The 24,846-nt window shown below is 38.9% G+C and overlaps 3 protein-coding genes across 6 annotated transcripts; 2 read left to right on the forward strand and 1 right to left on the reverse strand.

The window, feature by feature from the left end:
* On the forward strand, nucleotides 1–18,829 carry LOC135336441 (deleted in malignant brain tumors 1 protein-like). 2 transcript variants are annotated; one of them, XM_064532235.1, is made up of 20 exons: nucleotides 1–132; nucleotides 5,530–5,719; nucleotides 5,815–5,963; nucleotides 6,016–6,202; nucleotides 6,328–6,476; nucleotides 7,714–7,900; nucleotides 8,497–8,645; nucleotides 8,799–8,985; nucleotides 9,094–9,245; nucleotides 9,800–9,877; nucleotides 10,844–10,976; nucleotides 11,054–11,211; nucleotides 11,381–11,482; nucleotides 11,601–11,684; nucleotides 11,797–12,014; nucleotides 12,134–12,246; nucleotides 12,723–12,888; nucleotides 12,991–13,133; nucleotides 13,958–14,117; nucleotides 18,695–18,829. In XM_064532235.1, exons 1-20 carry the CDS (start codon nucleotides 75–77, stop codon nucleotides 18,698–18,700), a joined length of 2,769 nt encoding a protein of 922 aa, XP_064388305.1. In that variant the 5' UTR covers nucleotides 1–74; the 3' UTR covers nucleotides 18,701–18,829. The 2 variants fall into 2 exon arrangements, with proteins under 2 accessions (XP_064388305.1, XP_064388304.1); XM_064532234.1 differs by lacking the exon at nucleotides 18,695–18,829 and adding an exon at nucleotides 14,446–14,687.
* LOC135336528 (gamma-aminobutyric acid type B receptor subunit 2-like) lies at nucleotides 18,684–21,877 on the reverse strand. Of its 3 annotated transcripts, none has more exons than XM_064532370.1 (10): nucleotides 21,419–21,875; nucleotides 21,129–21,275; nucleotides 20,768–20,929; nucleotides 20,356–20,472; nucleotides 20,233–20,298; nucleotides 19,935–20,132; nucleotides 19,704–19,812; nucleotides 19,566–19,654; nucleotides 18,886–19,054; nucleotides 18,684–18,824 (listed from the first exon to the last, which is right to left on the reverse strand). In XM_064532370.1, the coding sequence occupies exons 1-10, from the start codon at nucleotides 21,677–21,679 to the stop codon at nucleotides 18,790–18,792; spliced, it is 1,353 nt and encodes a 450-aa protein (XP_064388440.1). In that variant the 5' UTR covers nucleotides 21,680–21,875; the 3' UTR covers nucleotides 18,684–18,789. The 3 variants fall into 3 exon arrangements, with proteins under 3 accessions (XP_064388440.1, XP_064388442.1, XP_064388443.1); XM_064532372.1 differs by having other exon boundaries at nucleotides 19,944–20,132; nucleotides 21,419–21,869; XM_064532373.1 differs by lacking the exon at nucleotides 18,684–18,824 and having other exon boundaries at nucleotides 18,913–19,068; nucleotides 21,419–21,877.
* Nucleotides 21,878–22,204: 327 nt separating this feature from the next.
* On the forward strand, nucleotides 22,205–24,424 carry LOC135336623 (probable Bax inhibitor 1). The gene is made up of 6 exons (XM_064532495.1): nucleotides 22,205–22,229; nucleotides 22,666–22,714; nucleotides 22,909–23,006; nucleotides 23,272–23,351; nucleotides 23,780–23,950; nucleotides 24,248–24,424. Exons 2-6 carry the CDS (start codon nucleotides 22,692–22,694, stop codon nucleotides 24,269–24,271), a joined length of 396 nt encoding a protein of 131 aa, XP_064388565.1. The 5' UTR covers nucleotides 22,205–22,229; nucleotides 22,666–22,691; the 3' UTR covers nucleotides 24,272–24,424.
* The last annotated feature ends 422 nt before the right edge of the window (nucleotides 24,425–24,846 follow it).

Below are 24,846 nucleotides of genomic sequence, written 5' to 3' on the forward strand. Positions count from 1 at the left end.
AGGTATTAAACATGTGAGACTCTGCATGCACAGTCATAATTTGCGACTGAATATTGTATGAGGCATTGCCAATAATGAGTTGTTTACTGTGGAAGTCAGTCATTGTCCTGAGCCTGGTTTGGGCTGTTGGAGGTGAGTTCTCTATTATCTACAGCTATATAATTATAGCAAATACTACCTATATATATACAAAACTGTCATCATGAGGTTTTACTATAAGCCATTTTGCAATTAATATTATTATAGCTATACTCTATCTGCAACACAAGCTATTATATATATAAAGTGCTATATATAGCTGTCGCTATAATTATACCGCAAATAGTTGTTACTGAGCCTTAAAGTTTATATAATAGTACTCTTCATTCGATAGTGTGTATGGAATACTATTTCTGCTAAGAAACTTTGCATGAGACACTAAGGCTCCAAAGCGACGGCAGAATCATGGAAACTTCTCTCTAGCAAGATGGCTAAGCGGGGGTATAGTCATAATTATATACACTTTTGTCACCATGGCGAAAGAGCTTGCAACTACAGCAAGGGATGTCAGATGTACACCACTTGGATCATGGAAACTCCTGAGCATCCGTAGGAGACGACGTGCTGCTCCAAAACTATATATTAGCTCTTTGATGGCTGAATATAATAACTCGCTTTTTTTGCAGTATGAGCTAGTGCATTTCAGGCCGGGCCGTATATATAGGAACGCCTTGAAATGCGGGAAAGCCCAAGTGAGCAGGCAGTATATATATATATAGAAGCAGGGGCAGATCTAGCAGGTAGCAGAGGGTGCTCAAGCACCCCCCTGACCTTGGACAAATAATTGTCAGTCTTTGTGTCTCACTCATTGGTTGATGGAAGTCACTCAGACTTGGTACTAGCTAGCTGAGTAGCTGTAAACCTATCTATTGCAGTATACTGTCTTGTAAAAGCTATGATAAAAGTAAAAGACTGCTCCTTACCTTTCTTGCTCAGCACCTATCTACCACTTTTTCTAGATCCGCCACTGAGAAGGAGGTATTACGGCTCTTGGATAGTTGCAGCTAGATTATGCCGGCATGGCATATAAATGAATCTTGGAGCTTTGCTAACTGCTTATTCAGCTCATACATTGTAAGCTTTTGAAAAGGCTGTATAGGGACAATTGCAAGCTACAGCTAGGTTTTCACAATTGTGCAAATAATGCTCAATAATTTCCTGCTAATTCTGGATGTACGAATCAAACCGTTTAAAACATAGGTGAACCAGATTAATTAATGCTACCATAAGGGTGGGAAGGGAATTAAGGGAAACTTTGCAGCTGAGAACTGACTACCGTAGAAACTGGATTAGCGCTTAACTCGACTATAAGCGTATCTTTATTTTAAGCGCATGCTCAACTGCAGTTTTTTGTACTCGAATTGATGCGGGATGTTAGTGGAATTGATTCAACTATATTTATCTATGAGCTAACTAGCGTGTATACAGTGCATGGTAGCTACACTGTAAAAAAAAAAGTGCAGTGAGCACACTAAAACCGTCGCATATAGCACACTTTTTCAAAAAAGCGTGCTATATGCGACGGTTTTAGTGTGTCCACCGCACTTTTTTTCAATCATTTTTTACAGTGTATATAGCTGGTGTTGTACTATGGTTGCACCAAAGATCAAAGGCTTCAGTTGTAGTTTATACTACTTATACAACCTGTCTGACCACAGCCATGGTATATGGCTGTTATACCCTAGTGTATAACAGCCATATACCATGGCTTGTGGTCAAACTACATGTACAGCTAGAACTGAATACAGTATCCCACCTTTGCAACAAAATTGACACACTGTTTCAATTAAAACAATGACACACTACTCAATTCAATCAATATTAGCAATATTAGAGCTATATAGAGAGACTCCAATACAAAACAGACTACTAATGATTTTAGTCAACATAAAAAGAGCCAAGTTCGAGCGATGAATAGTTCCAAAAAGGAGGCAAATTTGGAAGAACTCCGTGAACCGAACGATACTGGTTTGTTTGTGTTGCTTTTTTTCAACTTTCAACATTGGTTGTCACAACCTGCTTATTACATTGCTGCATGGGACCAGGAGCATGGGTCCAGACTGCCAAGTGTTTCTCAGACTAAAGAGACTGCACTGCACTGGGCCAGTACAGTAGGCTTGTGGAATGATATTTTCGGGTACATTTGCACTCTTTGTAGACAAGTAGCACCAGTGTACTTTCTTGAAGTGCCTTCTATAAAGATGCAGAAACACAGCCTTCACAATTGCTTGCTTGAATCATAGACGCTTGCTTGAATCAGCCATCGCTTTTTAAAAAGATAGCAAATTCATTGCATAGCTATAGCAACAGTGACGTCAAACAGTAGTTATAAGCATATTCATTGAAGAAGCATGACAGGAAGTAGCTAAACATACCGTATAGCGCGAAATTTTCGAGGGGCTTAATTTTCGCGGATTTCGTGGGTTAGAATTCTACACGAAAATTAAGTCCACAAAAAGTGTTCTTTAATTAGAATTACCTGCTATCATGCAAAGATTTAAAGGCGTGGCTTCCGGTAAGCAGCTATTCCGCGAACATTGTGCAACGAAATGGTTTTTAGAGGCCAATCCACGAAATATAAGTGCCTCGAAAATTTCGCGCTATACGGTAGTAGTACAGTTCTAAACATAGTACAAGCCAGTTAAACTATGGCCTCTCGTGGTATATTTGCTTTACACGCTCGAGTAATCAGATAAACCAACTCGGCTGCGCCTCGTGGTTTATCAGATTACTCTCGCGTGTAAATCAAATATACCACTCGAGGCCATTGTTTAACTATAACATATATCCATCTGGAAAGACTCTTCTTTGGGCATGCATGCTGTTACCTTGCCGATATGATCATACTGAGAGAATGTGAGACAAAGATGAGGTCCTTTTGTTCCAGTTCCTGGTCAATATGAATGTTTTATAATATGAATTTAAATGTTGTGAAATAAACTGTAAATACTGTAACATAATCCAGTTAGAATTGCCTACTTGCCTTGCTTGCTCACTTTCTAGCTAGCTTATATGAGTCAACTCTCATCACAGAGACATCCGGTTAGTGCATGGGTGGGGCTCAAAAATGACTGCATTCTCGAATATAAGCGTATATAGAGCAGATCTGCTATTCACCCATGCGCTATAATAATCCAGTTTCTATGGTATATATTATGCTTGTGAGCTGGTTGTGCACAATGATTGATTTAATTCATGTGAGACACGTGTTCTTTTGTATACTGCATGGCCTTGCATTAACCACAATTATGCCCATGCACTATAAACAGGACGCGGCCTCATCCTTAATGTTATATAACTGCATTTAAATGCAAATGCTTATGACCTGTCTATATGCATGCATGCAGTAGGTTAGTTAAATCTCAGACTCATGCAGGTATAGATCTACTTACTGACTTATAGGCTGCCTGTTTATGCTCGACACTTTCCTTAATTATTTTATCAATCAAATTTCCCTGCAGTCATTATATTATTCCTCGCACTATTCCTCATGGTTATATTATATATAGGACATGTAAAAAAAAGTGTACAGGAAATATTGCACTATACGTATCCTGATCAATGGTACAAGAAATTTAGATTTTCTTCCTGTGAAATGAGTATAATATAGATGGAGTGCATTATATAGGTTCACAGAAACACTATAATTATTATGGTCTCAATGGTGCTAATTGCTGTGTATACATAAGCAGTGTGTTTGTGTGTCTGTGTGTGTGTGTGTGTAGACCGCTACAGCTGCTCAAGGATGAATCAAGTGCAAGTAAGAGTTTCTATAGGCTTCTAGTCATGTTTACTTGGATTTTAATTCGTGGATTTGCAAAATAATGCTTCGTTCTCGAGTTATGCCTAGTTTTGCTTACTTGGAATGCCATTGCAGCCTTTTCAGAAGAGCACGTAGCCAAACTTGTTTACCGAGTGTTACTACTCTACTTAGTAGTTAGCTCTGTACTAGAACGCTAGCTATTGGTAGCTGCAAGAGTGAGGATGAGAGCTGCAAGGCTCTGCTGATGGCAGCCATTAATTTTAGAATTGAACTTTTGGCATCGATCGTTTTTAACAATAATCATGGTCGATCATTACCCATTCTTTGAGTTTGCATGCAGCAAAATAATTATTGCAAAAATGTTCATCAGCTATTAGTAGCTTTATGTTATGTAGCTTTGGCATCTCCACCGAGGCATCAGCACCTGCGGTGCTTTCATTTTACTGGCAATGTTTGTACAGAGCAGGATGATATTGATTCTGCGTACTAATACGCTGCATGTTATATAATTATACTCATTCGCTCTTGGTACAACATAATTATATAGACATCAGAATTATCACTGATATCAATGAACAGTGGGGTACATGCATGGTGCTGTTTAGCAGTTACAATGGTCTCAGAGAATTGAATAACAGCGTGCATGGAGCATATTAATCAGGGGGTATATACATGCATGCATGCATGGTGCTGTTTGGAATGAGGGATGAAACAAACTCAATTTACTGGATAATATAATTATATGTATAGTTTCTTCTTATCCTGCATTCTAAGCACCACTCTGTATGCTGTGGTGTTCTTCGGCAGTTAGTTGTACGTTATAAAAACAGAATTATACAGGCGAATTAATCATAAAGAATAATAGGGTGAACGGAAAAGTTATATAATTATGCATGGGAATCCGCAGACACTAGAATAACAGCTTAATTTACGGAGTATATAATCTATCAAGCAAGGCATATAATTGTATAGTTGCAGCATCCAAGCCTATATATATACATGTATATACACTACACTGCGCATGTGCAGTAATTTCAAGTGGGATGGATCTCTGACCCTTATAATATTTGCATAATAATAATAGTAATTGGCTCAGCTCTTGAAGCTCAACAGCCGCTGCATTTAATTTCCTATTCCTCTGGATCTACCGGAGGTCTTATTAGTGCAGCAGGCATGTGCATGGTATATAAGTCAGCAGGAGCACATGCTCATGAAGTCAGATATACCGCATAGCGCGAAATTTTCGCTGATTTTGTGGGTTAGCAATCCTACATGAAAATTAAGTCCACGAAAATTGAGAATTATCTTGCTATAAAGTGCAACCATTATAAAGGCGTGGTTTCCAGTAAGCGGTCATTCTACGAACATTGCATGTGCAAAGAAATGCTTTTAGAGGCCATTTCACAAAATAAAGCTAAAATGCCTCGCGCTATACAGTACGTACTTCTCTAATAAAGAATGCTGTATTGGTTTTGTTGTCGTGCTGGAATGTTTGGTTTCAATTAAACAAGATATTAAGTCAACATTGAAAGAATAACAACACTGGTGTAATTGTTGATACACATACGGAACTACTAATTGTGATAATTACCATTATTGATCAACGTTGAAAGTGAAAGAAGCCTTTAATAATACATAAATTGTATCACAGTAACCACAATAATTATGTGAGTGATGGCTGGCCTATATAATTATTGTGCTGTCTATAGTTCATTTCGTGCCTGCAGGACAATCGAGTGGAGATGTGAGGCTGATAGATTTATCTGGTTCAATAGGATACAGAATTGGTAGACTGGATGTCTACTATAATAGCCAGTGGGGGACAGTGTGTCAGGATGGATTCGGTCCAACTGGTGCACTTGTGGCTTGTCGTCAGCTGGGTTTCCTAGGTTACGTAGCCTATGGGGTCGTACGGAGGTATAAGTATACCAATAATTATAGCTTGCGTAAAACGAACTACTATTACAGACAGTAATATTGATCCAAATTCTTTCACTCATAAATATATGCAGTGCACTAGCAGTGCCAGTATCCACTCCAATATGGTTGGATGACCTTCGCTGCAATGGTTCTGAAAGCAGATTGAACGACTGTCCACGAAATCCTATCGGAGTTCATAATTGTGTACATTCTGACCATGTGGGATTAGTGTGTGCAATAAGTGAGTGCTTTCAATAGTTATAATTATATTCATACATCTTCTGTATTTATAGATCATGTTTTGAGACTAGTAAACACCACTACCAGTGGGATAGCCTCCGCTGGTAGACTGGAATTGTTTTATAATGATCAATGGGGGACCGTGTGTGATGACAACTTTGGTCCAAATGATGCAATGGTGGCTTGTCGTCAGCTGGGGTACGCAGACTATACTAAGTTTGGAAGGGTAGAAACGTTAGGGTGAGTGTAACACACTGCATGCACTTGACTACTTTTAGCTCCAATTCCTCGTATATTGTTCTTCCAATCTTCACCCATAATTATTATAATTATATATTAAAGGATAATAATTTCCTACAATATAGTTTCTACCAGTCTTCAAATTCCAGTCGGACATGGCTGGATAATCTTCGTTGCATAGGAACTGAAAGAATACTGACTGATTGCCCTGCTAACACTATTGGAGTTGAAGATTGCACCCACGCACAAGATGTGGCCTTGGTTTGTACTGTAGGTAAGTTAGATGATAATTATAATGATAATAGTGCATGCATGCATGTGCTGCTTGTACTATAGCATTGCGTTATATCTACAGTTCCAATGATCAAGAATATATATACATGCATGAAATACTCTTGTCAATGATCGTTGCAGAACTGTTTATTATACAGTGCATCGAGTAGATTACCACAAATGTGTGAGTGCATGTTACTTAAATATTTGGGAAATGGCCGGTGCTGCATGATACTATTGTGTACGTGAATGAATAAGCTGCAACATTTCTTAACATGCATGAGGTGGTGGATTTGAGGGATTAATAGAATAACAGCAAATATTATTGTTATAGTGGGTATAATCGGTTAGAGTAACAAACGCTATCTTTAAACAGCTAAGATCTCAGATAATTGTTGAATGGTTTATGTTTCCTGGCTATCCTTTAATTTCGTGGCCACACCAACTTTTTTGCGTCATTCCTAGATACATGAGTGATTTACAATTGCCCTTGTATATAGGTGCATGTGGTTTGCAATTAAAACTTCACATCTTCTACTGCACTATAGTCTGCACTTCAGCAGTGCACTATAGTCTGCATTTCAGCAGTGCTACATACAAGCTTTTAATTTAAAGACATCAACTGCATGCATGTATTAAATAGATAGTCTATACAGCTACTCAGTTGAGTCAGCTATAGTACCAAGACTTCAATCAGCCAATGATTGAGGCACATAAATTGTCCTTGATTACCCTCTAGCTGCTATACCAGCCTCCTACAGACTAGACTGTACAGTGTACATGCAGTTATACATAATATAATCAGGAGGGCACAGCTGGAGGGAATACATTAATTTTTTAAGAGACATATTAATAAAGAGCCAATGCACTTGATTTTCATTCTGCACTTCATTTTATCATTCTATAAAACTCGTAGTCATTCTACAAAACACATTCTAGCTATAATTATATACATTCTCATTATCAATTTAATTTTATGCAGAATGAGTCATATAGACATTCAGACTCAGTTCTCATGATTGACAATGAAGCATCTGCATGTCACTTGTTCGCTTTGGAATTATTTTGGTCAACACTCTTCGATCTATGCTATATAATAATATGCACACAACTGTGCTTTATGGCAGTCTAGTTCGTAGTACGCAGAAGAATGCCACTGCCATAATTATGTAGGTATATGCATTCCTTTGCCACTCACAAAAGTTTGCGATACTATAAATTGACTGTATTCCCTCCAGATGGAGACCTGAGGCTTATAAGCAACTCAGGCCAAACAGGAGGCTCCTCTGGCAGACTGGAAGTCTTTAACAATGAACAATGGGGTACAGTGTGTGATGATAACTTCAGTCCAAATGATGCAAGGGTGGCTTGTCGTCAATTAGGGTTCTTAACCTACACGCAATACGGAACAGTTGGAACGCTAGGGTGAGCGTAATTATATGTATGTTCATCATTGAGTGACTGGAGGGGGAGGGTACCATACAGTTTTATTTTTTGCCTTAAAATGTTTGTTGGTATAAAATAACCCTGATGCAAAAAAATGTTCTAAAAATTAAATTGCAAGGGATTCAAAATTGTTCTTCTCCTAAGCATTCGTCAGAGTCTAAGAATGAACTCAGCGACATTGTTGACAGAGACGTACTTACAGTAGGCTCTTCTGGCTCCTACAGATATGGCTCCACAGTGCCTGCATGTTTCATCTTCACTGCAGCTTTCTTCATGCTCGACATGCAGATGAGAAAAACTCAACTGGCTTGAATCATGGCTAGAATCAGACTCACTAGATGCAGCCATTCCTTTGTATAATATTACGTACCCTCTTACGTCACGTTTGACCTCAACAGGAAGCAACATTTTAAGCCTTTCTTACAATCCTGTTCTCCTCTGAATATTTTCAGCACATCAGATTATTTATACCCCACAAAAAAAATTTTAAGGAAAAATAACACTTTATTTTTTCATTCCCTTAACCATAATTATAGCCAGTTCTTTCATGACTCTAAGATTACTTTATTGAACAGTTTCAATGAAATTTCATCCGACTTTCCAATATGGCTGGACGAGCTTCGTTGCAGAGGAACTGAGAGAAGACTCACTGATTGTCTTGCTAACACTATCGGAGTTGAAGATTGCACCCACTCACAAGATGTGGCCTTGGTCTGTACTGCAAGTAAGTAAGGGATGAGTACAAATAGTTTGACAGTGAGTATGCAGTCATGCAATGAACTCGTTTTATACATATATACAGCATAATTATTATTGTGTACTATCAGGCTATTATGACATTGTAGTATATACATTCATTATTGATCACTGCATTCAGATGGAGACTTGAGGCTGGTAAGCAACTCAGGCCAAACAAGAGGCTCCTCTGGCAGACTGGAGATCTATTACAATGGACAATGGGGGACAGTGTGTGATGACAACTTCGGCCCAAATGATGCAAGAGTGGCTTGTCGTCAACTAGGATTCTCATCCTACAGTCAATACGGAACAGTTGGAACGCTAGGGTGAGTGTATAAGCTCATATTAATTAACTTACTCGCCATCACTGAAACACCCATCTTGAAGAGACATGAATCAGAATAATGATTATACATTATTCCATGCACATGTAGTTTCAATGAACTCCTATCGGACTCTCCAACATGGCTGGACGAGATTCGGTGCTTAGGAACTGAGAGCAGACTCATTAATTGTCCAGCTAACACTATTGGAGTTGAAGATTGTGCCCACACACAAGATGTGGCCTTGGTGTGCAGTTCTATAGGTAAAAGTTGCATAACTTACAACGTTATAAACATGTACAGCCGAGTGCATGGCCTACTGTTGATAGAATCAATTGGGTAAACTGCACAAAACAATGCAGTAATTGCACTAGAATAAGAATTCAATATAATATACCTTTGGACAGTAAATGGTTGAAGTAGTAGTCCTATATAAGCATAATTATATGTAATTCTAATAGCACAGAGTCATAAGAATTATACGTATAGAATATAATATGTAACTAACAGCAAATCATACCCACAAATAAGAAAAAAATGTACATGTGTCTTACCTATATGTAGAATAATTATTTTTTTGCAGGGTATCATATAATAATTATTATTGAAGTGGAGGGGGGAAATAAAGGCACTCGGAGTGTGTCGCCGGCTAGGGGAATCCGGGGCTGGAAAATGTTTGTTAATTAGGTGCATGGTATATTGGTGAAATCTGGTGAGTTGAGGTTGCCTTTGCATTCTCAGTCATACAACTATACCGTTTTGTTGAACAACACAACGACTTTAATAACAGCTTACCAGATCAAACTTTATACTGCAGAGCTCACAGTAACACCACAAACAGCCTCTCCTACCACTACTATACTTACTACCTCTGTAACAACAACAACTGCAACAGGTATATGCTTGTGTTATATTAGCCTCGATTCCAAGCCGATTAAAATACGGCCTGGTGTACCTATTGCATGGTGATAGTGCGCATGCGTTAGAGTTTATTCACCAGAATCTGGGGAATCCTCTTTTTTCTTTCTCTCAGAAGGCTTTAACACTAGTCTGAAGCCAGAAGAGGCTCTCATCTACCTCTATGACGGTTGTATGGTCAGGATGTCTTACCTTGGATCTGTACAGGCTATGGGAAGTTGTATGGTGCCTCAAACTGCTACTCGCGAAGACAACCCGGCTATAGGACCATCCTAGACGTAGATGAGAGCCTCTTCTGTCATAAAACTAGTGTTCAAGCCTTCTAGCCAACGCAATAGACGGCATAAGCCACAGCTTCACAGAACTCAGTCATAGAGATAAAGCATTACGGAACATATATTCTTAGTAAACGGACTAATTTCCTATAATTTACTAAGGTTTTACGTTCATAGTACAATTACCCATATTCTGGGTAATTTGAAGCGCATGCATGCGCACTATCACCCCTGCAATAGGTACCAGGCTGTATTTTAATCGGCCTTGAATCGAGGCTAGTGTTATATATGCCATTGCGTATATATATAGGTATTCAATTTGAGTGGGTACGATTTCTGTGTCGGCTATCTAATTATATGATCAGATTTGTCATGCATGCGTGATGCCCCATGCATGACAGGTGCATGTTGGCACATAACATTTCCTTACACACTGCATGCTGATTGTGGATGTGGTGTTTTGTGTGCATGGCAAATGCATGGTTATAGCAAATTTAGCTTGGAATGTGGTATTTTGATACTTATTAGTCTGTCATGATTATTTGTGGTTCTCTTGCAAAAGGGCTGTGTTTATATAGCATGGATATAGTTATTGTATATGTATGATTATAAACTATATATACTCATATGCCAATGAACCTATACAATTAACTTTTAACTCGGTTCAGATACAACTGGCATCATCATTGGATCTGCTGTTGCGGGGACAGTAATTGTGTTTGTCGCATTGACTTGCTTTATAGTTTGTTGTGTTGGGCTCCTCAAACGAAGACAGTTGAAAGCAAAACAACTTACAATGATGTAAATTATGCCGTAATAATGCACTTAGACCATGTATGCAGTATACAAAGCCATAGAAACACTAAAACTCTATGTAGGTATGATCTTGACGCATTACCTAATAATGCTATTCGTCCCTCGCTGTCGACTCCTTTCAATGACACACGACAATCGATCCTGAGTTCCACCACCAACAAGATGAACAGGACAGAGTTGCCGCCAAAGTTGGTACCACGATTTCCAACAGCCAATGCTTGTACGTATATGTTACATGATGATGAGTGTTAATTACGAATGCATGCATAATTTAATTGATTTTTAAGCATTATTGCATGGTATACATGTAGTATAATTTTAAACAATTGCTGGGCCTGTACGAAGCAAGCCACATGCAACTTCATGATTTGGTCCAAATGTGTGTCCAGGCTCAAAGATACTTGGTAATACGAAGGAGCTGCCTGATCTACCACTATCTCTAAAGATATCAGGATCTCAGTTGAAACTGAGCAGTGGCCTCATTGGACAAGGTGAGAGAAATTTGAATATGTACGTCTCTTCTCTTGCATGCACTTTGTATTGTGCGCATGATCCAGTACCGTTCAAAAAGTGACAGTAACAATTAATAATGACATTAATGGTTTCCAGGGGAAACCGGTATGGTCTACAAAGGTTTACTGATAAACTGGAAAGATAAGCCGTTACAAGGAGTGGCGGTCAAAACATTGAAAGGTATATAGTGACAACTTGCACAATCATGAAGCTATGAAGTATACATACATGTAGCTAGTTACAAATAATTATTGGTAGATTATAGTTCTAAAAATTTTTGTTTTATTATTAGGTTTGTTTTCTTCTACGGATATTCAATTTCTGATCACTGAGATTATCAAGATGAAAGATTTCAATCACCCTCACGTCATGCCCCTGATTGGAGTCTGTCTAGATGTCGGACCCGGCACTTCCATGGTGATGCCGTATATGGCAAATGGGAGTGTACTGGAGTATTTGAGGAAGGAGAGAAATGGTCTAAAATTGAATGAAAACTGCAGCAAAGAAGAGGTCAGATAATTATACTAACAAAAGGTTATCGTAGTTCTCTCCATCTCTCCAAAGCAATTTGCAAAGCAATTTTTTGGTGCCCAGTGAATGAATATTTATTCCTTATACTATATACACAGGCCCATGCTGTCAGGAAGCTTCTATTGCGAATATGTCATCAGATTGCCTTAGGAATGGAATATCTCTTTCAGCAAAGATTTATTCATCGAGACTTGGCAGCACGAAACTGCATGTACGTTTTCAAGCACATTACGTAATTAAGTTTGTAACAATTATACTGTCCAAACTTTTCTAATATAATTATGTCAAGGTTTTCTTTATAATAGACACGTGTTTTGAGTGAATTCGTTAGTTTGCCGAATTCCATAGTAAATTCCGTTAGTTTTGCTTCCCACAACCCACAACAAGTCTAAAGGCATAAAACGGACCATTTGAGTTATTGGGTGGGATGGTGCGGCATTAGTCAAAAAGCAGTTTCATCCACTGCATGCATTTACACATATGCAGTGTAACATGCTCTCTATAATTATGTTCTGGTATATTGCAGTGCATGGTAGTGATGTAACATGCCATATAAAGAGCACTGAATTGCTTTGATCTGTCCACTCACTGAGCAACAAGCATGCATGTACAATAAATTCACTCGTGCATGCATATTAATTTTAGCACAGTACAGAATATTTCCTCAGACTAAAACCCTCTGTTCAGGTTGGACTCTAGTGGTGATATCAGAGTTGGTGACTTTGGACTGGCCGAGAATGTGTACAGTACTGGATATTATAGACAGAATGAACGAGCTAATATCAAGCTGCCCTACAAGTGGATGGCATTGGAGAGTCTAAACGATGCCATCTTTACAGAGAAAACAGATGTGGTATAGATAGTGTTAATTGCTATAAGCTGTCCCTTATTACTGTGCCAGTTTTGTTTCTGGCTAAAGGCTTATAGTACAATTAACATTTAATACCCCCTGCAGTGGTCGTATGGAGTGACTATGTGGGAGGTCTTCAGTGGCGGTCAGATTCCCTATCCTGGAGTAGACGTCGTGACTCTTGTTAAGTTCCTACAGAGAGGAAGCCGATTGGACTCTCCCGTTAACGCTGCCTGTACTACTAACATGTGAGTTGGTTTGTTGGGTAGTTGTGTATGTAACCAATTTAATAAGAGCTCGTAACTTGTTACTTGCACCCTGATACAGCGCAGTTTGGCCGGAATATAATTATATCGAGGTGGCTGCATTTCAGAAAAAATCAGCCGCGGCTAAAAAGCGATCCCCACCTCGAATATAATGACTAATTTGCGGTTCCGTCGCGAGGATAATGAATCATTATTCTCTCTGTGTAATCCAATTATCTGCCAAACCACACCCAAAACGTCATATCCGGTCATAATAAACCTGGTTTAGGGTAGCCAGAACTGACCAGTATATTGAATAGTGAGTGGCCGCATGCATTTCAGGGCGAGTTTTGTGCAGTAAAGATTAATTAACTACTGTATTACTAGAATGTTTTGTGAGCACCAAACATTTGCGAACTTTGCGATGGTTGATTAATTCGCAGCAATAAAATCCGCAAAACCTAAAATAATAATACACACAATCCTTGCCAGAACGCAATAGTTATATCGCAAAGGGTAAAATTTTCTGCTGATTTGGTTCATTCGCAAAGATTTTTCACCCACAAAATATTCTATAATAGTATAATTCGTGCCAAATAAAACGACCAGTATGTCGAGATGACTGTTCTTCAGAAGCCGGATTAGTGATAGTCTACCGTATATATATATAGCTAGAGTGGCCAATTTTAAAGTGATACACGGTAGACTATCGCTAATCCAGCTCTCTATAAAATGTAGTTTTTATAGGCAGGTCTATAAAAATAATAATGTGTTTTAGCTCATACCTAAAAAATGCTGTTCTTAAAGGTTGTTCTACGTCACTCCAGCTCAGCAGTGATGCAGAGATGTTGGCTCGAGGATTCTGAAGAGAGGCCATCCTTTGCTGACCTGTCTTCAATAATGGACGCCATGCTCTCCTCTGTGTCTGGCTACACTGAACTGAATATGAAGCTCCCTCATAATAGCGATACTGTTGGCACAATTAATGTACGTCACTAACTAATCAGAGGTGTAGGAAGATAGTTTTGAAAAGGGGTGCTGAGGAGGTGGCCTATATCTATCTATAGCTAGCTGGCTTATTCAAGGAGCGTAAGGTAGCTTGAGACAAGGGGTGCTCCAGCACCCTGAGCACCCATGCTTCCTACGCCCCCCTGTTAGCAACAATCAACTCAATACCCCATGCATGCAGTCTCTATAATAATATATGTGCTAGACGGCCACCTTTTTAATACATGCAGTGTTAGTCTATAATTATACCTAAAAGCGACTATACAAATTATTATGTTTACTTGAAAATCATATAATTATGTTGCAGACATGCATGAAAACGATTTAAGCGAGTCACTAATGAACAGAGCAACTAATGTGAGAATTGAACTAACTAACATCAATGATAGATTGATTAAATAGATTAATGAGATTAATGACTGCAATGCAGCATGCAATAACTTTTGCTGTGACATTGTTTTGTTTTATTTTTATTTTTAGTTTAAATTATAGCTATAGTACAAAAAAAACTGCTATATACATAACCCATGATATATATAAGAAGTTAACGCAACGTTTTTCACTGTTTCTTTGGTTCCTGCATGGGTAAACAAACATGCATACCATGCATGTGTGTATATAGCAGGTGACCGAGCTGGTGACCTGGAGATAGGTATAGTGGGGATATACATAATTATAGGTGGGAGGACATATAGTTGACGGACACACCACGTCACCAGTAGGAGGGAGGCTGTATTATTAACACGTGCACATGCACACACACAACTTGAGAGTTGTCTGGAGGAATGATCGGAGGAGCACAGTTTCTTCCAGCTATACGTATATAGTTTCGGCAATGGAAAACCATGCTCATTCAATGGGGTGGGTGTCATGGCAACATAAAGGTCTACGCGGCCATAGTATTGTACAACCTGCATGTTCTCGCTCAACATCTGTGACAGTGGTTGTGGGGATAATGTATATACAGAAGCTCCATGCTTCACTATACTGCATTATAATAAGTGTAATATTATAGCTTTGATCAAGGACATTCAAAAACTGGAGAGACTCCAGAGGAGAGCCACCTCAAGCTCGTACAGATCAAGGCTGTCCAAATTGAAGCTATACTTAGTCTACCTCTAATGTACTGGTTTGAAATACAAGACATAGTATAAAGTCATTAAAGGAACCATTGGATAACTTCAACATAAGAAATGTGTTACTGCATGGTCTCATCCGTTTCAGTTGCAACAACAAACTCACTGTCAAAGCCGAACACTACAAAGCAAGTAAACACTTTTACCTCAATCGTTGCAACTGCCATGGACATCAGCGCAACAGTATAACTTTAATCAACAATATACCCTCTATCACTCACTATACTTTTGCATGAGAGAACTTTAAACAAAATGTTAACTACAATAAACAGTGCCATTTATAATGGACTAACACACAGTGAGTCGGTATATTATACTAGTGCAGACAGGTTACCTTGACATTATGGGTAGGTAATGACTATATACTATCAATGTTGGTGATTTGGCGAATCAAGGATACTTCACAATACAATCTCACTTAGCAATAATGCTATATGCAGCGCGATCGTCCATTTATAGAATAACAGTTCATTTGTCTCATTCGACATTTAAAATTATACTTATATACAGCACACATTTCATACTGCAGCAGTCATGCATTGATATACTACGTATATATACTACATATATCGTCCAATAATAAGAGTAGCTAACAGAGCTATATATGTATGCATGTTAGATCATTGTTCAGTGTCTCTAAATCATCGATTAGTAGACGTATAGTTCCATTTGTTCAAGAGCAATTTTAGCACTATAATTATGCAGAATTATGCATGCATAATCTCATTTCGATGTCATCAGTTGTGGGGGTTGGTAGTGTTTTGTTGAACCACGGTGGGTTATTGAACTGACAGCACGGGTTGTCATGGATACACCCCTGACCATCCCAGAGAGGATTATCAGAAAAGAGGTGATATCCACGTGCAGAGCGAGAGCTTACGCCACTATCACAGAAATAGTCGTTACTGACAAAAGGAGGGCGGGCCGTACGTGTTTCCTGGGTTACAAGGGCAGCGATAGTGTTCATTTGTACTTTCAATATCAGTTGCATTACTGTTTCCTTGATTGGCACCAGCTGCAAATGTCCAAATGTGTGTCCTGGGTGTCCCATGAGTGAAACTTAGTCCATCAGCGTACTGTGCACTGATATGATGTGAAGCAGAGTGATACCCCCTAAAGGAATACATGTACCCCCACTGATAAGCCCTAGCTCTCCCACATACTCGACTATATTGATATCCACCGACATGAAAAATGACCGAAGAACAAGCGTACGAATTTGTATTGGTTCGACCACACGGTAGTTTGAGCAGCCAGTCAGTGTTAGTCCTTGAGGGCAGTTTTGGCTTGTATTAGTCATATCAATGAATGCCACCTTCCTCCATCCTGGACCACCACACAATGGTATAGATCCCGCTGGATCTTGCTCACCTGTCATTCCTTTATCTCCCTTTTGTCCATTATTGCCTCCAAAGCCTCGATCTCCTTTAACCCCCTTGGCACCCGGCTCTCCTTTGTATCCTGGGTAACCAAGCTGGCCTTTCACACCATTCTCACCACACTCGCCTTTAACCCCCGTATCACCTTTCACACCGATGTTAACTTACCCATATCTCCTTTAACCCCTCGCTGCCCTATTGGGCCGGGATCGCCGGTAGGACCCTTTAGACCTACTTCCCCTTTGTGACCAGGGTAACCAGGGTAGCCATTGTGACCTATGTGTCCTTTAACGCCAGGCTCTCCACGAATTCCCTGAGGACCTTCTTTACCCTGATCACCCAGGCCTCCCTTATTCCCCTTTGGGCCTGGTTTGAGCGAACAGTCAGTTAAATTATCATCATTTCTAGCACACTCCATTATAGTGTACAGTTTCTTTTCAATTAGTTCTGTCAGAGCATCAGAAAGTAGATCTGTAGCACTTTGAGAGGAGCTTGATTGTCGTGTTAGTCGCTTTAGTGTGCCCATCACCGTGGCTTCATCATTCTAGTAGGGGTTTGGATTAGCTTGAACAATATCTTGCAATTTAGTGATTTGGTTCTGTAAGATTGCATTTTCAGACTTGAGAGTCCACACAGCAAAAAACAGACCACCAAACAATGAGAATTTCAGTAGCACAAATGCTATTTGAGAGATTATCTTACTGAACTTCACATTCGAGTCCATCTTTGTGTTGTACTGCATGTAGCTACATGTGGCAAGATTATAACTTAAGTATACACAATACAGTAACCTCTACGGTATGCTGTGGGTTTATGTTGTGGTGCATTTGATTCCCTCCTCCAACATACGGAATTTTGGTGGTATTACTGAACCAAAGTGTAAATTCCAACTGGGAATTCTACTCTTAAACAGTCGCTTTCGGAATCCCTCCCCCCCTAAAAAAACTCTTATACAGTAGACTACATGTATACTGTATAATTATCCAGCGGGTACCTTTGACCACTATACTGGGCAAATACTGCTGACATACTAGTAACTACATGTAATCCATACTGGTCAGTGCAGGTACTGATGCCTCCGTGGAGGTGTCAAAGCTACATAACATAAAGCTATATACTAGCAATTTATATAGCAATAGCTTTTATACACACATTATAATTATCAGTTGTAAATTCCAACTGGGAATTCTACTCTTATACTGACAGTCGCTTCTGGAATTCCGGAAATTGATGCCAAAAGTCCAAATCTAAAATGAATCGCTGCACTAGCAGAGCCTTGCAGCTCTCTTCTCACTCTTGCAGCTATATATACAAATATAGCTAGCGTTCTAGTGCAGAGCTAACTACTATGAGTAGCAACACGCACTCCATGGACAAGTTTTGCTACGCACTCTTCTGACAAGGCTGCAATGGCATTCCAAGTAAGCAAAAACTAGGCATAACTCGAGAACCAAGCATTATTATGCAAATCCACGAATCAAAATTCATGTTTAGAAGCCTATAATAACTAGTTCTTCATTGATCCTTGGCTGTAGCAGTCTACACAGACTATAGACCTGTGCCAAATATTCCGGAATACCCACATTTTACATTGCAGTAAATGTATTGTTAGTTCAATCAATGTTTGAAACCACATTTTTTGTGCTCAAGTTTGTTATTTCGCTGCTGAAATTAAAAGTTAATCCCATTTTTAGTGCTATGTAGTTTAGAGTTTGGCAACAATGGTACCCATGAGTAGAAAATAGCCACTTCCCAGAAACCCAATTTGAAACTGAAAATATGACACACAGTATATACATGTGAAAAGACGAAAGGTAAACCACTTACGCAACAAGATGTAAGTACTACATCTGTGTTTGTTGAGGGAATAAGATACCAGTACACTGAAATATAGATGAATAGACATCCGATGATTATCAGGTAATTGAGATTGGGACTTGTTAGTCGAACAATCCTGAAAGTAAACCATGCACGTATACAGTAACTATGATTGGTATGAGCAGATTGTAATTGATAATAAACCCACTTTGTTTTCCTGCAGGCATAATTGAATAACACAACAGACTAGTGTTGAGATGATACCAGCAGTTGCGAATAAATAATAAACAACAACTAATGGAGTGGAGACAGTAACTATCACACTGACAAGTTGCCATCATATGGAATTCCATCTACAGAACATTTCAAGATAAATTATAACAGAAATGAAGATTCACCACACATTTTTCCTACCTGGCCATATGGTTTTGTTGTCATAAAGTGTCAATTCACTCTGCACGTAGGATCCTATAGTAACAGCATTCAAGTTACTCCATTGTGACTCTTCAGTTTGATATTGTGTCACCAGTATCTCAATGTCATCAGTCAATCGCTCCCCGCCATTGGTAAATCTCACATGACCCTGCAAGCAGCCACCTCCATGTATAATCAGGATTGCATGCAAAGATCAATGATATGTAACGATAATAATATAGCACTGAGGGAAATCTGTCTTTAATGGTGGCCATTGGTCAATTGCAAACAAACAATGGTTGTAATAAAAAGAGGTGGCCTTTAAGACTTTAGTGTCATGATTCAACCTGGCTTAGACAATTAGTTTAATGTACGTAGTGGGCAATCATAATTATAACCGTTAGCAGGACAGTTTCGTGGGTGAACATTTTCGCTATTTGGCTTGAAAGCCCTAGCTCAGAATAATTTTTGTGGGAGGTTGTGTGGCCATTATAATTTCGCAGTAACTGCTCAGTCCTCGAAAAATGCGAAATGTTTGCACTTCATGAATATTTCCTGCTATACTTATGGTTATGGTCTTACAAAATGAATCCTTATGAATGGTTGAAATTATGTTATTGTATGCATTCATACAGTCATGCATACAATTTGTTTATTGTTTATTTATATAATCCATTTACTGTTTTTCCAATGAAGTCAGTTTCTTGAATATTACTGTACAACTGGTCCATTTGAGAGTCTTGATAAGTGCAGTTGATATCACCAAACTCTGGACGGAATTCGAATAATTGGAGCACAATTAAATACTTTTGGTATACCTGTCACGGTTTTGCTGAGTGCCAAAGCAAATGTCCAGACAGCATCGTAGCAATACTTAGCCTGTGATCCGCCAGTAAAGTTAGAGATATCAGTATCCTCAGAAATATTCTAGGAAAAGCACACAAAGATCAATTAACCTTTTAAAATTACCACGAAGTGGATGACTTACTGTGATGTATGTACATAGCTAGCTATATACCTATCAAGATATATATAAAGAGTAATCTCACTTTGAATACCTGCTGTTTACGAACAATGTAATCTTGATTTAGTTGCAGTCCAAGTGAATGGCTCAGCACATCAGCTCGTTGATTAGAAGAGCAGCCGTAACGTCCATCCTCTGATTGTGATGATACCCACCAGTTGCTGTTTTGTTCACTAACCAATACAAACTCATGTTTGGGATACTTCACACTTTGCTTGAATGCCTGTATTCACAATGGGAAAGGATCTATAGTTACCGGAGGAACTAATCAGTATCATGATCTATAATACTCAGGGCGATATTCACAACTGCTATATTCGTACCTGACAAAGCAAGTGTCGAGCCATTTCCAAAGACATCACCAGTATGAATATCCTTACGTCAGAGTCCTGTATTTATTTATGAAGTCATGATTATGAAAGTAACGAGCACATGAAAGATCTTACAAATATATCTTTGCCACAGCTCCCGATCACTTTTAGCGAGTCTCCTTGGAGATCCATAGTTGTGACAGAGAGGGTAATGTTCAGGTCCATCACTTCCTCCTTCAACGCTTTAATCATCTATAAATACATGCATACATCCACATTATTTCTTATTACACATTACACAAACATCTTCTGTTATTTAATGACAGTAGTCAAAGCACTTAGCCTCCATTATTGATTAGTGTGAACGGTAGTATTACAAAATAGAGGTATTTATATTCCTATATACACTCCCTTTGTATAATGAGTGCATGAGGAAGAGCATGCGAAGGTGTCTATAATATAAGAACAAGAACAATTAAAGATCATATACCACTAAACAACGTCAGCTAGCATCACGTTAATACTGTTGCTCATAGTTTCAACGTACTTGAGTGTATTCTTGCTTGTTCTCCACCATGAGAGCCACTTTCGTCCATTCATAAGAGGCTATGATGCTAACGAGAGCAGGTACAAGCACTAACTTGGAGGGATGAGTTCTAAACACATTCAAATCTCTTGCATCACTTTGTACAGTCTGAGAGCACAGTATCTGCACAACAAAATTATTCGTTTCGCTATCACGCCCATGCATGCAGAGACTATAATAATGACATGCGATAATGGAGATTGTACAAAACTTTCGTTCGAGACACAAAGTTAATACAGGAAACCTATAGCTATATATAGTTGCCTCTATATAATTGCATACATGGGCATGCATATAATAATATAGTGAACAATTTCCATACCTCAGGGACATTGAAGTGATTGCCCACATAAGACGAAACAAGTGATGTGCTGGTGCAACCTGCAGTGAGTAAGCCAAGTTTCTTACAGCCATCTGGTCTGCCATCCAGTTGTGTGAAGGTCTTATCCACCAAGTCACTTCCAGAGCACTGCATTGAAATAAAATTGTCTCAGTCCCTGCATGTGCAGTCAACCTGCCACTAGAAGAGCAGCATGTATAACTGTGTAATTATATGTACTGTACTATACAGTTATACACAGTTTACATTATATAAAGACATTCATTATTTACACCAGAATAAGTCAGAGTGTAGTGAAGAGAATATCCACTCAAAATGTCTGAGCGATTATTGATGATGTCGAGAGACAATCTCACAGCTGCAAGTACTAAGCTATTCTCAAGTGAATCTCCAACCAATAATCCAAAGTAAAGGGAACCAATGTCAGTATCAGGAGAAACCGTTGGATAAACTGGTAAATGCCCTTCAGTGCTTCCACCACAGATGAGAGTGAGAGTTACACACAGCAGCGAAAATAAACTTGAACTAAGCATAGTAGTCAATAGAAACGAACAGCTATATAGCCTATATAGATCTATCAGTCAAATCTCTTCTCACTTGTTAACAGGCTGAAATGCTACAGTAAGTATAGATCTATATATACATAGTAATAGTCTGTCTCAATGATAATGATAATTATTGTGTGCAATCCATGCAAACTTTTATACTAAATGCATGCAAGCACCTTGTTTTCCTTTGTGCTAGAAGTTACAATAACCATCCAAATAACGATCATACAGATCTACCGTATCATAGTTTGGGAATAACAATAACCAATAATAATAATAATAATAATAATAATAATAGTATATCTATAGTATATCTATATTGAATGTGCAGTAATAATAATAATAATTCACAGTCAATTTTCAATTGTGTTTTTTTAGAATTCACGTTATCAGTCGTACTTGAGTGTTACGTGCTTATGCATTACACAATGAGAGTGACAGGTAGCAACAATGGTGGCAACTGTACTATAGTGTGTTGTTTCACTTCCTCTTGTGTTGGTTGCAGGAATGCTGTGTGGAATTGGAGGATGTACAGGTGAGAGTGTGGTTGCTAGGGAGTGTAGATACAGTCATGTGAGGTGCTTTCCCCTTGTACTGATTACATGTACATTTTTAGGTGCTTTCCCCTTACATTTGCTTGCTATTAACGTACACGTACATGTAGATAGGGTGTTTTCCCCTTGCACATGTTACATTTGATTGTAGACAAGTCGGTCACTTGTATACTTGTACACTTAAAATTGGTTTCCGTATTAAATCCTTGTTTCCAACATGCACACACACACACACACACACACACACACACACGCACACACACACGCACACACACACACACACACGCACACACACACACACACACACACGAACACGCACGCACACACACACACGCACGCACACACGCACGCACACGCACACACGCACGCACACGCACGCACACACACACACACACACACACACACACACACTTACAGGCTTCTCACTTGGGCCCCTGCTCAGCATGGTGCTTGAAATCAACCCAAGGTATAACTACTACACTAGTACTGTACAAATGCAGCCACTGTAATAAGTTTTGTGCAAAATTAATGTGTTTCACTATATATACCTGGCCTTTAGAAAAAATAGCCGTCAAATTAGCAAGGGCATAATCTTTGCTCTTGAGATCAGAGTGATATACTATAAAATAGATGTTTTATTTGCTTCCCCTCTCCTTGCAGCATAATACCAACAGCCTTCCTGGGTACTTGTGTTATCTTCGCCTGCTTCAGTCTGGCTGCCCTGCTCAGTGAGAAGAGGTCATTCCTCTATCTTGGAGGTGAGTGCAATCTTTGCTTGCCTCTACTGTTTAAATGCTCACTATTATCTATAAAGCTATGTGTGTGCATTACATTCTACATGTACATGTAGCTCTGATAAACTGTACACCTGTATGTATAACGCATAATTCAGTTTTTTCGGTTGAGTTTTTGGAGCAGAGTTTTGTGAAAACAACACTTTCTGAAGTTGAATGTAATGCCGATTACTACACTTAGTAATACTGGTGGAGTCCATGTGATGGTATATCCCTCCTATTACTTCAGGTTTTCTGATGTCAGGACTGAGCATGCTCTGTCTCATGATGTTCATTAACATCTTCATTGGCTCCTATATGGCATTCCAGGTGAGTAGTACTAGTACCCATAACATACGTGTAAGTGTAAGGTGACACCAGTACTAGTACCCACAGGTAGATTCTCTGGTGAGTACTCAGCCTGCAGTACATGTACTCATGGGATGCATACAATTAAGTGTGAAACTATTGTGCCTGGAAAGTGTCTATTGTGCTGTATGTACATTGAACTAGCTATCCATGATTGTACATTCACAAACAATGTAACAGACACTAGCAATGTGCACTGTACACATAGATATGTTATGTAAGGCAGCTGGTAAAGGCTTCTCTCCGATAAATCCATAATTAGCAATCCAATAGTTAGCTAATGATTGGTGATGCCTATACCTTATCATATTGTATAAGCTCTTTTGCTCTTTAGTGTGCTTGTAACATACATAATTTTTTTAGGCATAAATCACTACAATCCCATGCAGATTGAGCTGTACGGAGGCCTGTTCCTGTTCTGTGGCTTCATACTGTTTGACACCCAGCTGATTGTGGAGAAGTGCGAGCGTGGAGACAACGACTACATCTGGCACTCGCTAGACCTCTTCCTCGACTTTGTTAACATATTCTGTCGTCTGCTCATTATTCTGGCCTCCAAGGTACGACCTATACTGTATGTATACAGTACATAATATATACTACATGTACGTACTGGTATGTGTAAATGTACACGGTCTACATTTTCATAAGGTATATAACTCTCCTATGTACATTTTTTGTATAATTATCAACGCTCATAGTCATTGCGTCACTTTGAAAGTCTGCTACAGGAGGGTAATATATATCTGATCATAAGAGACCACATGTACAGTGGAATGTCAATTGTACACATTAAATAATACGGTTTGTGTTGTAAAGTACTGTGCTCTAATGATGTGTTTGCTTCACCTCTGCAGGAGAAGAAGAGAAGCAATAAGTGAACAAATCATAAGCAAGAGACGTTATTAAAACTGACGAGCGTATTATAATTGTTAGCATAATTATAATTATACAAACATTATACTGTCTTTGATTGTTTAGTGTATTAACCGTGTCTTCTTCCATAATTTTATTGTTTTATCTCCAACTCCCTACATGCATGTTATATTGCTTACAATGCAAGAAAGTACTGTCAAATTATTACGTACTCTGATATAAATTATAGTGCTATAGCTGGAGTTATGATAGATGCATGATGCTTCAACACAGCATATACGCAGTACATATAGCTATTATATTTCCTATATTGGGGTCAAAAATCATTGAAACAACGATTCAAAATACCATACTATAGCCTCTAAAACTAGCCATTTTGTGTACATAATTATAGTCCCCTCATAATGATAGTCCCGGCCCTCATAATGAGTGCCCTCTTGTGAAATATCCTTAACTCAGTGCCGTAGGTCCGTGTGCATAGAGACATGTGCTCGATATTGAGAACCTACGACAGGATGGTATCTATGAGGCTATGAAGGAGTTAGGCAGACACACATCACCTGACGTACGACAGATTGAT

This window comes from Halichondria panicea, chromosome 5 (assembly GCF_963675165.1).
Source record: "Halichondria panicea chromosome 5, odHalPani1.1, whole genome shotgun sequence".
In the NCBI taxonomy this organism is placed as follows: Eukaryota; Metazoa; Porifera; class Demospongiae; order Suberitida; family Halichondriidae; genus Halichondria; species Halichondria panicea.